General features: G+C 39.3%; 1 protein-coding gene across 3 annotated transcripts in view; it reads left to right on the top strand.

The window, feature by feature from the left end:
- The first annotated feature begins 5,161 nt into the window (after positions 1–5,161).
- The window catches only part of LOC140338056 (uncharacterized), a 51,478-nt gene continuing 43,394 nt past the window's right edge, over positions 5,162–13,245 (top strand). For all 3 annotated transcript variants that reach the window (XM_072422097.1, XM_072422096.1, XM_072422095.1), the window contains exons 1-8: positions 5,162–5,218; positions 6,516–6,659; positions 7,901–8,047; positions 9,639–9,761; positions 10,127–10,288; positions 11,202–11,384; positions 11,913–12,035; positions 12,418–12,531. In XM_072422097.1, coding sequence (XP_072278198.1) covers positions 5,174–5,218; positions 6,516–6,659; positions 7,901–8,047; positions 9,639–9,761; positions 10,127–10,288; positions 11,202–11,384; positions 11,913–12,035; positions 12,418–12,531 — 1,041 coding nt within the window. In that variant the 5' untranslated portion in view covers positions 5,162–5,173. The remainder of the gene's footprint in view (positions 5,219–6,515; positions 6,660–7,900; positions 8,048–9,638; positions 9,762–10,126; positions 10,289–11,201; positions 11,385–11,912; positions 12,036–12,417; positions 12,532–13,245) is intronic.

Genomic DNA, 13,245 nt, shown 5'->3' with positions numbered 1-13,245 from the left:
CACTTGTGCATTGGGTTGCCCATTCTTAGCGTGTAGGTGCACTAAGAATGCCCTATATAGTGTTGGGATCTATAAAGTACCCCATGGCCACTTCCTTCCAATGAGCCAAGCCGTGGCTGAGAGGAGATGATGGGAATGATGCATTTTTAGTGCTAAGCAAGGGCAACCCAATGCACATGGGTTCCTCACATCTGGCGGCAGTAAGCAGTACTGTATCATTTACTGCAACCCCCATTCATTAACTATGGGACAACTGCGGGAAGAAACTACTTTTATCAGATGCTCTTTCTTTAGACAGCTTAGCAGTGAGGTTGTGGTGCTCATGTCAGGGTACTACTTTTTTTGTGTGAATCGCCTTTTCATCCATTTTTAAATGTTAGATAAGTATTATTTGCATGAACTAATTCTGTTAATGAAAAAGCAGGCACAGGAAGTAAAACCTGCTTCAAACTTCATTTAGACTTTGATGTCTACTTCTCGTCGGTAACTTTGAAACCAGGGAGTGCCAGTGGCTAATATGTTCCTCTTAGTTCAGGTTTCCTTTAACCTAGGGCCTTGGGTGTTCAGTCACATGATCTCAGCTAAAAGGAAGGATCAACCTATTTGAACAAAACTATTTGCTCATGCCTTTTTTTTTTTTTTAGCAGAGGTCACATGACCAAATGCCTAGGTTTATGTTTTGTATGAGGTTCAGGCCTCTGCAGCCAGATCATGTGATTCTGAGTGACTCCTTGCCAGCCATTCGGCCAACCACACTGCAGGGCTAAAGAACCAGCATTTGAGGGTTTGTGTGGAACTGAACCGCTAATTGCTGCCACCGTTATTTTCTCTATTGAGCTTCCACAGGAAAATACTACATCAGTGTTCTCACCAGGCCTTTTAAGCCATGCGCACCACCCAGCACTTTTCAGTAACCACCTGGCAGTTTTTGGGTGGTTACTAAAAAGTTGGGTTACAATACAGAGACTGCCACCCCCCTCTCAGCCAGCTTAAAAAAATTTAGGGGAGAATACTGGTACATGCAGCATCTCCTTGCTATGAGGAAAGCATAACTGTACCACAACCTCACCTCCAATTTGAACATAGCCCAGGCATTCATCCTATTTATCTTTTTTTTATCTATGACAGTAATTGATAATACATTTTTATATACATGTCACATATAGCTTAGTTTGTGTGAATAAAAAACAAAAAAGGCTGCAAAATCAACTACAATCCTTTTTTTTACTTCTTTTATGTGCAGCAACCATAGAGGGAATCTGGTTGCATTGGGCATCATTTATTATTATTATATTCTGGGCTCATTGATAAATAAAGCTTGTCATGTACTCCTTTACAAAGCTGTACTATTAAGAATAATCGCTGTCGGTATAACCAGAATTTTCTAATGAAAAGTGACCCTAGGGATAGCTGTCAGGATTATTGCTTTTATCCCCTGCGGGGTAATTATGCGGGGCTTCGGATTGTAAGAGGCAGGTATTTATTTCCTTTCTCTGATCATGAGTGATGAGTACAAAGATTACTTTACAGAGGCTGAGATTGACACAGCCTGTTCATGAGATATGCCGGTGATAAAAATCTGTACAGAGGAGATAATGAAGTGTTTGGCAGGGGGTGAAAAGCGTATATTGTTAGTGGTGATTTGTGGATAGACATTATTTAACTAATATGGTATTTATTCTGTCACTTATTACACTGCAGTTGGGTGGTAATGGCGCTTCATGCCTTGTCACCTGCAGGAAGGTTGGCTAGGGTTATATATTTAGAATAGGGTTATTCTAAGACAACGTTAGAATTTTAAATCTTTTTCACAAACTTGTACATGTAAAAGGTAATTCAGTGTTCTCCCCAGCCCCTTTTAGCTGGGCGCACCACCCAGCACATTTAAGTAACCACCCGGCTGTTTTTGGGTGGTTACAGAACAGTTGGGTCATAATACAGGGGCTGCCACCCGCCTAAAATTTCTTCCCACCCAGCTTAAAAAAAATTCTGGGCTGAGCACTGGTAATTATTAAACTTAATTCCTAAAGTGGAACTTTAAATATGAATATAATTTTAAAAAGATATCCCCTTGCCAATGCCAGGCAGGTTGTCAGCTTAATCCAGGCAAGTTGACAATGTCACTGCAAAAGACTCACCACCACCCCATCAAATGTACCCAGTGTTCTCCTCAGCCTTTTATCGCTGGGCGCACCACCCGGCACTTTTCAGTAACCACCCAGGTGTTTTTGGGTGGTTACTGAAGTATCGAGTCATAATACAAGGCCTAAAATTTTCTTCCCACTCGCTTACAAAATATTCTGGGTTGAACACTGTGTACCTTTCCCGCAATTCCTCCAACAGGCACTGCAATTGGCTGTGCCAGCAACACAGAGGTTTGGCAATGTTCCTGCACCAATCATGTGACAATGTTAGTGGTCTAGCAATTGGCTAGGAGAGCAGGTCACATTCTTTAACATACCCAAAACCGCAGGGTGCTCTTGATAGTTACTTAGGGGCAAAAAGCACGAGTAAGGTTGTATATCAATACTGGGGGATTCTTTTTGCAGAGCTGCTGTCAGAGAATTGGTTACAACCCATCAGAATGAATGATGCATCAGCCAAAGAACCAGAGTCAGATTTATACTAGTGTTTGGGTTTCCTTTGGGCACTGGAAACTTACTTTCTTTTATAGTCTGATAGTTGTCACCTAGACGGAATGTGGTGTTGAAGTTTCCCAAGTTGGCTCATCCTAAATGTAAATGCAGTGTTAACGCCAGAAATTTTCTTAAGCTGGGTGGGAAGAAATTGTAGGTGGGTGGCAGCCCCTGTATTGTGACCCAACTCTTCAGTAACCACCCAAAAGCAGCTGAGTTACTAAAAACTGCCGGGTGGTGTGCCCAGCTAAAAGGGTCTGGAGAGAACACTGAAATTATAGCTGTAATCAGCTTTACAGAACTTAAAAAAGAAAAACTCAACATGGCAACAAAATCTCATCAGAACTGACAATAAGACACTAAACAACAATTGCAATTGCATATTTGTTGTATTTCTTTTTTTTCTTCCTTTTTTTTGTAAGAAAACAGATTCATGATTCATTGTGTGTAAAAGAAAAAATTCCTCTCATCAGTTCACTCTTTCTAATGTAATAAAAATACCAAACTATGAACATATTATTGTATTCTGGAATACAAAACTTGCAAACTTGACATTTTTTAGCTGCTCTTCAGAAGGCGGAATGTGCTTGGGCAGTGAATGATTATATTTGTTCTAATGCAAAATGAAGTGGCAGATATCTGGTTCTGCCCTCGTTTAAGCATGGCAGAATTTTAGTTCTAGGTTAAATAACACTTTTTCCTTTTAACCCCGCTTACCTACCACCTTTACATTTATGATATTGTTTAAGGCAGAACTCTGGTCAGCACTTTAAAGTTGCCCCCAGACTTCCCTCTCCTTCACCTGTGTAGTACCCCTTAGTACTTTTTTGATACTGTGACTCAGTACTATGGCTATTTCTTTGCCTCTGTGACATCATTACAGGGGTTGCAAAAGATCTATCTTTGGTAGGAGGAGTTCACAGACTCTGCCAGTCTCTGTGACACAGCACGCTTGCTTATTTTGAACAATTGTATAGTGCACGATTCTGAACCTTCTGTAACGATACGATTGTTCAAATATAATTCACCGATAGTGTACACACACTAGACACGATCGTTTGAACGATGCAGGAAGTGACGTGTACTTTAGAAAGTGTACCACAGAACCATCCACCATCACTGAACGACAGTACACACAAAAAAATAGCGAACGATCGTCACCCAAACGGATCCGCCAGTACGGTTGTTCGTTTCCAGTGACATTACTCGTTCATCGTTTTCGTTGGCCTTGGCCTGTCATTGTGCACTTTTTTTGTTAATGATTTATCGAACACACAATAGATAGCGAACGATCATCGCTCATAAATCATTAGTTTCCAACTACAAATATTGCACGTGTGTACGTAGCCATACTCTGCAAGCATCCTATAGGTATATCTTTATCTCCCACATTTTATCCCATTTTGGATATAGAAGGGCAGTATTCTCCCCAAAATGTTTTTTCAAGCTGGGTAGGAAGAAGCTGTAGGCGGGTGGTAACCCCGGTATCAGGACCCAACTTACTTTTCATCCACTTAAACTAAGCTATATGTGATGTATATATATATAGAATTTATAACAATTACTGTCATAGATAAAGGATAGATAAATAGGATGAATGCCTGGGCTATATTCAGAATGGCGGTGAGGTTGTGGTGCAGTTACTGCTTCCTCATGGCAAGGAGATGCTGCATGTACCAATATTCTCCCCCCAATTTTTTTTAAGCCGGGTGGGAAGAAGCTGTAGGCCGGTGGTAACCCTGGTATCAGGACCCAACTTTTCAGCAACCAACCAAAAACCGCCGTGTGGTTACTGAAAAGTGCCGGGTGGGCAAAAAGGGGCTGGGGAGAGCACTGGAAGGGTATGTTTAAAACCCCTTTGATATATTTTTAGCCATCTGTGTCTCATTCAGTTTTGCTTCACCTCCTTAGTTGAAACCAAAGTGTTCCAGTTGGAAAAGCTCCTACTGTTCCCAAGACAACTCACATTTTTAGATTTTCGGAATTCTTCCAGTACTGGTCATAAAGGTCCCCGAGGCAATTAAAAAGAGTAAATCCTCTGAACAGGGACAATGACTGCTACAAATTCCTTGTAAAGAATTTTGTTTTGTAAATACCAACATTCACTTTCAAAGAAAATAATTTTGTTGTAGTTCCGGGCCAACCCTTTACAGTCCTCTTTACTAAGATAACACACAGAACAAGCTATATGTCCAAACCAAAACCTTAAATATTACAGTTTTGTCTGTCAATTTCAGATCACTACAGACTTGTCGATTTGCTATAAGCTCTTTAAAGTTCATTCAATCTTTTTCCAATTCTTAGCACTTCTAAAAATAATAAAGTTACCCAATAAAGTTAAAACCAGTAAAGTTTGCTTTTGCTGCCTGCATGCAGGTCAGATGTGAACACTAAAGATTTGGTTGTAGTAACCATTGTATACATATATAGGTAAACCCACCTGCAGGAGAAACTATTGCATTTCTTGCTAGCCTTCCATGACCAAGCAGCAGTGTATTTATGGTTTTTGTTTTCTTTTTCAGTGCCCATCTGACATCATGTGGAATTGGTACTCTGGAGACGGGACGCAGTCCTCTGCCGCAGTAAGTATATAATAAATAATTCAATGACGACTCCAGCCAAATGGCATAATGCACAGTTGGCATATCCAGGAATAGTTGTATTTGGCAACAGCTTTACAATAATGCACCAATTCTTGTCATTTACCCTTTGTGCTATATGCCTGCATAGCACTTTCGAAATGTCCTTGGGGACCTGTATTATGGAGGCTGCCATTTAAGGTAGATGAAGAGCAAGGGACTAGTTGCCAGGAGGCTCCCTGCAGTTGATTTTGTACTCATAACTGACTTGCCATGCTTGATTCTGCACACTTTGTAGATTGCCATCTTGGTAGAAGCTGGGCTTTGCTTCTTTATATCAGAGCTGCTCTCCTCACGACTGGTGGGATACTTTTCAGAAAGCAGCAAAAACGTGTAGAATGTGTGCGCAGTACTGTGGCTCAGTGGTTAGGACGCTGGCCTTTGCACCGCTAGGTCCCAAGTTCGAATCTCGGTTAGGACCTTATCTGCATGGAGTTTGCAGGTTCTGTCCGTGTTTGTGTGGGTTTCCTCCGGGTACTCAGGTTTCCTCCCACATTCCAAATACATGCAGTTAGGTCAACTGGCTTCCCCCCAAAATTGACTTTAGACTGTGGTAATGACATAATGAGTGTGGTAGGGACATGGTAGATTGTGAGCCCCTTTGAACGACAGCTTTGTAAAGTGTTGTGTAATATTGCGGCACTATATAAATACTGTGTAATAATAATGGAAATACAGATCTCATTAAATTGAAGAAGTGAGATTCTTGCACAGCAGATCATCAAGTATAGCCTTTCAATGCAGAATACTGCGGAACAGATTGTGTGGCACATGCTTTCTGTATACTAATAATTAATTTCATATCATTTTTCAGTGTGCATTTTTGGTTATTACTCCAGATAAATTAAAGATGGTTTCATTCCACTGCTCATTTTCTTCTTTGATCTTATGCATGCCGCAGATGTCAGTAGTTATTATTGGCCTTGTCCAGTTTCATTCCCTGGAAAAATAGTTTAATTTAGTCCAAATAGATGTATTTCCATAGTTATGCTGACTTTTTTAATAAACAGGAGAAATGCTAAAAGCTCATTCATCCATAGCAGCCAATAAGAATTTACTTTATGTGCGCTCACACTAGCATTATTCTAATTTGTGACCTTGTTTGCATTTTTCAGCTTTCTGTTAAATAATCCTGAAGTGCACGGAGTGATAAGAAAATGATTTTTCTATTTTTGTTCCACGTGGTGTATTTAATGCAAGAGAAATATGGAATTACTTTGTGATTACCTTCTGTTTGCAGGCCTCTGATAATCCCAGTGCTGGCACCATGTCAGTGGCAGATCTCACGGAGCAGCTGGCACAGACTCAGCAGCTGGTGGTACAGCTGAAAGATCTGATCAGAGAGAAAGACAATGACCTGCACAAGAAGGATCAGCAGCTTAAGGTCTGTTCTTACAGAAATAGCTGTAAATGGAATAGGTTTGTTAGCAGAATATTTTGCTTATAAGGAACTCATTTAGTTGACTGTTGCAGCAAATGTGTGTAATAAGTAACTATGCAGCATGTATACCTATTGGACAGTTTGCACTGAATTATATGGACAACATATTTTGTAGGCTTATTGGGCCTGATTTATTAAAGCTCTCCAAGGCTGGAGAAAATTCACTTGTATCAGTGAAGCTGGGTGGTCCACTAAACCAGGAATAGATTTCCTAAAAGTAACTTGCTGTTTGTTCACAAATGTTTTCAATTCTGGACCAGACCAATTCCAGGTTAGCTGGATCACCCAGCTTTACTGATGAAAATGTATGATGACAATACAAAAGTGTAATTGAGAGACAGTTGTCCCCCGTATAAACATAGGTGCCTTAGTTACCAAATGTTAATGAAAGTCACAGATTTAAAGAGACTAAAATAATATTTTCAAAATTACAGCTTTTGAGAACTGGATTAGATGCTAAACTTTATGAAATATACAGGTATTCCTCATTTTATGATTTACCTGTTTACCAACTGCCAGCACATACAACCGGCTCCTCCGACGAGTAAACTTTACAAAACTGCACTTGCAGGACTGGATCCTGTTTGTTAAGCGTGGATCATCTGTATATGCAGTGTTCTCCCCAGCCTCTTTTAGCCGGGCGCACCACCCGGCACGTTTCAGCAACCACCTGGCTGTTTTTGAATAGTTACTGAAGAGTTTGGTCACAATACAGGGGGCACCATCCAGCTACAATTTCCTACCCAGCTTTAAAAAAATTCTGGGTTAAGCACTGATATGTATATGTGAGCTATTTTTACTGGCACAACAGCTAATGACTGAACTATAACAGTGAAGGATCATTCTGCTTTTTACGTCTAAAAAAGATTTTTCAAGGCAATATGGGGTGACTTTATTTTTGTGGTATACTATATTAATTTTATTTTATACAAATAAATGCCGCAAGATTTGAAGTTCATTTTAGGGGGAACTATTAAAGAAAGTTAAAAACTATTACCCACCTAACCTTGTATCTGCTTTCCACTATATTGTTGTTAGTCCTGGTGTATTTCTTACTACTTATGTTATGCACACTGAAATAAAAGTAGTATATGAACTTGTGCTGCTTGTTAGCTGTGTTGGTTAAAGCTGCATATCACATTGACAGGTTCACTTTACACTAATGTGCTAATAATGCATTGCAGGAGGAAAAGGAAGCTTCAGAATCTAAGGTCTCGAAAGCTAAGCTCCAGAGCAAAGCCAAGATTGCATCATTAACTTCTCAACTAGAAGACCTAAAGAAGCAGCTCGTTTCACCCGAAACAAAAGGAAAGAAATCTGAGAGCAAAAAGGTAAATCTTTGCCTTGAGCTGAACCTAAATACACCTGTTTCTATGACCAGCAATGTGAGATGTAGGATGGGACCTGTTAGAATACATCTGTTGTTTCATATACCTGTTTGAAGTAATTATTCTTACCCCAACATGCTGAACTAAAAAATGGAGCCAATGAATGCCTTCAACTTTAAAAAAAAGTTGAACTGTGTTAGCTTGCTCTTTGACCCCATCTTGCCTTTTTTGGCCATAGTCACTATTGGTACCTGTAGGTTAGCTTTAGCAATAGTGGTGTAACAAGGCTTAGTTGGCTTAACAAGCTATTGTGTTTTTGTTTGGAGGAGGGCATCTTGTTAGAATCAAGAGGTTCAAAAAAAGCAGAGATTCAATTTTCAGCTGTGAAAATATAAGACACAGACCACTTGAGTGTTATGAACCATTTGTCAAGTTATCTCTCCCTGCTGCAAGGGAAATTACCCATCTTTTATAGTCATAGCTCTACTGTTTCTACTTTAGAAGTCCTTTTTTGATAACCTTCATAGGAACCCTTCACTTCTAGGTATCTTTTTCAGCAAGGAATTATCTTGTATAGTATAAGGTCTTACATCCAAGAATGGAATGAGGGGATGGACCACTTGCATAAGTGATCATAAGCGATTGTGATCTTTATTGTACATATGTATTGTGTTATTTAAATTTCTAATACATGTCTGTCTGCCAACTAAAAACCCTCTGCTGTCTTTTTCATAATTTTCTCTAATTTAAAATACTAAGGGGTGGCATTGACCTTTTAGAGAGTAGAACCCCTTTTCTCCCATTTAAATAGGACTCAGGTGTGCCCAGGTACAGAAAGCGCACTGCTATTTTCAGGAGGAACTCAAAAGTTGGTTTGGACCACTCAATTATCCATCAAGATGTTTTTTTATAACTTTAAAAAAAACACTATTATGGTTATCCTGTTGCTTATAGTGAATGCCTTCAACTTTAGTATAGCACTAGCCTTCTATGAAAGAAGCCTTGCATTTGTCTCTCCATATATTAAAACTTTAGCAGTGATGAAGGGGGTAGCAAAATGAACCACTGTGCTCACCCTAAAGTCTCTGACAACAGTTGAGTTAGGGGAGTACAAACTTTCAACACACCACCCACTGGAGAGGTAAGCATAAAACCTCTTTTACAGCAGACTATAGCTATAAATAATTTCACCTGTGCATGGTGTCACATTGAATATTGTCTGGATTCCTCAAGAACAACAAAGTAGACTTAAATCTGAAATCCAGGAATAGGTTAACTTTTGCTGTGGGACTACCCTGTTCTGCAAGAGTTAAGTTCTAGAGGACAAGTAAAAAGGACTTTAACCTCATTCTTCGACAACTGCCGCTTTCTTCTTTTATTCAAAAACAGCAGTCAGTGGTAAGAATCCCTATATCCATTACATCAGAGCTTGCATAGGTATGAGTTTTTCTCTGGTACAAAATTGATATTGGTTGCTGTTTACCAATCCACTACTATATGCAGCAGAGATCGGATATTGACATATTCTCCTTTCAATCTGTACTGAACTGTCTGTATGTTCTTGAGTCATCTAATGGTTTTTGTTTCGTTCTAGGGTTCTGGAGATGGAGACCAAGAGAATGCTTCAGCAAATAGAGGAAAGATTCTAGTGCTGAGGAAAAGAGTAGAAGAATTAGAATCTCAATTAGCTACAAAAAATGGGGAGCTCCAAAAAAAGGTTTGTTTTTAAATTCTTGGGAGTAAAACTCCAGTGTTAAAACAAGGTTTCCTGTTGCTGTTTTTTGTTGAGTTGCAATACAATAAAATTATTTTTTTAGCTGTTACAGGTTTTAAATGAATGATAGATTTGACAGAGCTTCAGCATTTCTTTATCCTCAGAAAAAGTATCTGCTGCAACATTTTTTGGGCTCTCGGCTATAATAGCTTTGATAATGTAACTCAGTGAGAACAGTAAATCAGCAAAGCAGGTTTTTGTGACCCTCCTATTTAGCTTTGAAGGGCTGAAGGGCTATTTGCTGTATGATGTATGAAAATGCAAAGCCCACGCACAGTTCTCTAAGCTAGCTCTTAATTTCTTTCCAGGTGGCGGAGCTGGAAGCACAGCGTCTGCGTGGATCTGAAATGGATGCCATGCTTGCGGCTAAAGAGAAGAAATTAGCTGAAAAGGAAGCGTACATTGTCAGCCTACAAATGTCTGCATCAAATTTATCACCAGATGCAGTTGTTACAGATTTAAATGTGAAGGTATGATGTTCTTACCAAAAGCCTTTTAAACGTGATAGTAATTCATGCTAACATCATTGCTAAGGGAGATGTCCCTGTGTTTACCACCATCCCAGAATGGGATAACAGGAAAATACTGAATAACAATAAAAATAAGAGTCCATGACTATGGCCATCATTTTTCAAGGTGCAGGTTAAATAAATTTCCATAGACTTTTTCATTGAGCAATACAAACAGTTTTTTTCTTGACAAATGCTGCATTTAAAACCCCGTGTGAAATAAACTTTTAAACATGACTTTGGCCTGTCTTTCATTTCTGACACACTAGTGGTAGTCAACAAATGCAATCATTGTCCTATGAGAAGTGTAGGCTATAACTTAAGCTTCTCGTAAGTTAAACTTAACTAGTTGTAGAATTTGATGATGGAGTAAAGGAAAGAGGAATACCTTTTAATGAAAATATAGGGGTTAAAGTGAACCTCTTGCTTTACTCCCATAAACAAAGCATGGTTCTGCTTTTAGGAAGGTAAAATAGTTCACTTTGTAGATTAGCTATAAAAACTAAATCAAAGGTGGTCCCTAGTGGGTCAGTGCTTTAGTTTTCTTCAGACTTTCCTTCTTTTTTTCATCAGGTTTTCTTGCTATTAACACATTTTCTGTCATTTATGATAATGATCATTTGCCATTCTCAGCCATACAGTGTCCATTATGAATAATGAACCAAAAGGGAGCAAGTCAGAGATGCTTTACCTTAAAAAATTAATTACACAAATTATATTTGCAGGCCTAATACACCTATTAATACAAAGCTATGGAAAAACTAAACCATAGCAAGACCATTTTATTCACTGTAAAGATAAAATTTGGACTTTCCCTATAATTATTTTTAATATGGAACATGCAGTCTCACTGTTCATTTTGTCTGTCATCCAGAGCCCAACATCCGCACAAGATTCCAACCAGGACCTGCAGATCCTCATCCAAAACTTAAACAGGAAGGTGGGAGAAAGTGAAGAGAAATACAGCCTCCTTCGTGAGCAAACAGAAAGTTTGAAAGCCCTTCTGCACAAAGAGAAGAGCGAGTTTCAAGAGAAGGAGGCAATGTACACGGAAAATGTGAGTGTTCTGTCCAGGCTGTTTACCTGTGTTTACTGTGTATATAAAGGTTTATTCCTTCCGGGTCTGGTATTTCAGTTTTTGGTAAACACAATGGAGGTAAAGTTGAATTTGGCACAAATATTAGTTAACCACTTTTATAGTAAAGATCTCTTGCTTCACATAAACCAATTTTGTAAATATGTTGTCTTGTCTTCCCTTATTCTGTAATCCTTTTTCAATGCTTGTATCAATGAGAACATAATTACCCTATAATAATATGGTAGCTTAAGCCCTAATTTCCACTTTGCATGCCCTGTGACCATTAAATCCTTGACTTCCTGCAGCCACTCGACATAAAAATGGCCTTATGTTGAATTATTATGCTGCTGCTTGCTTCTTAGATTCCTGGTCCACCCCACTCACATATACTACAGTTGCTAATTGATATGCCAGAATGTTAGAGTAGTTTCACCAGACAGAAAATGAGGAAAAACAATGGTTATCTACATTAAGGTAACTTTTATTTCATAATTAATTTGCTTTCAGATTCGGGTATTTCAGAATATGATTCTGGAAAAGGAGAAAGAGATGAAGGAGTTATCACTCAAACACGATCAGGAAATTTTCAAACTTGCTGCTAAATCTGATGCTACCGCTGATCTTCACCAGGTATGTTATGCAGTTTTGCTTTCTGCAACTCTCACAGCCCTGGCAGCTGATAAAATTGATTGTTGGTGGCACTTCATTTAAAATGCAGAACAACTAGTCCTAGTTCTACAATTTTGCAAATTAGGGAGTTCATATCCTCTGACCCACATTTGACATAGGGGCTGAACAGTTCTCCTTTTGTTTTAATTGTTTCACAAAAAAGATAATTATACCAATATAGAGGGAGGACTGACCATCCCTCTAGCCAATCAACATTAGTAGTTAGGCAGCAACAGACCTATTACATGCTTTTTTCTGTCTTCTCTCTATGTTTGCTGCAGGATTTTACAAGGGGGAAGTTATATTTTTGATGATTGTTATAGAGGATCTTCTTTTATTACAGCTTCTCAAGGCACTGAAGCAAAAGTTGCACGAGGAAGAAGAAGTATTATTAGGGAAGAATCAGGTGATCGATGTCTTACAAAAGGAGCTGGATAATAAGGATCAACTTATCATTGTAAGTAACTAAAGTTTTTATTTTTCAGTTATTTTCTAGCGTGAAGGCGTAGGCCGTCTCTTCCTATGCAAGGGGACAATAAAATAGAAGTAACACCGAATTCTGCACTTCTACGGCTGCCAGTGCTCTTCTTAGCTGCCTAATGCTCAGAATTGTGTGTGGGAGTCTTGGCTTATTCCTGTACAATGCAAGGTCCTTAGTTTTGCAGTGAAGAAACTAACATCAGTGATCATGCAGTGGCGCTTCTGGCATGGCTACATGGGATCAGTCTAGAAAAATTTAAGGGGATTGTTGGCGGCCTCAGGAGTCAGGCATAAAATAGGTTTTACTCTGGCGCTGTTATCCTCTAGATAAAGGAGCTATTTACCTTTGCTGCAATGTGGAAGCTTTACATACATAGCTCTGCCATTCTCGGCAGCGCCTGTGTAAGCAGTGTGAGAAGAGTCCCCTGCGCTCCCGCTGGTTGCGCTCCTGCTGTCACACTATCACTAGCTTTAGAGCAGTGTAAGCTGACGGCACTTCTGCCTCCTGACATTTGCAACCCCCACTGACCAGCCACTGACTGGCAGTGGTCAGTGGCCTAGGGGTTGGGGACCACTGCCTTAGATGATCCCACACTCAAGATATAAAGCTTTGAAGCTCAAGCAGGAACTAAACTGCCCTTTTTTCAGGAAAATAAACATTTTTTATAATTTTGTTTTGATACAGTTAACA

The sequence above is a fragment of the Pyxicephalus adspersus genome, chromosome 9 (genome assembly GCF_032062135.1).
Source record: "Pyxicephalus adspersus chromosome 9, UCB_Pads_2.0, whole genome shotgun sequence".
NCBI classification, from domain to species: Eukaryota; Metazoa; Chordata; class Amphibia; order Anura; family Pyxicephalidae; genus Pyxicephalus; species Pyxicephalus adspersus.
The sequence above is the reverse complement of the archived record's forward strand: the minus strand, read 5'-3'. Positions and strand labels throughout refer to the sequence as shown.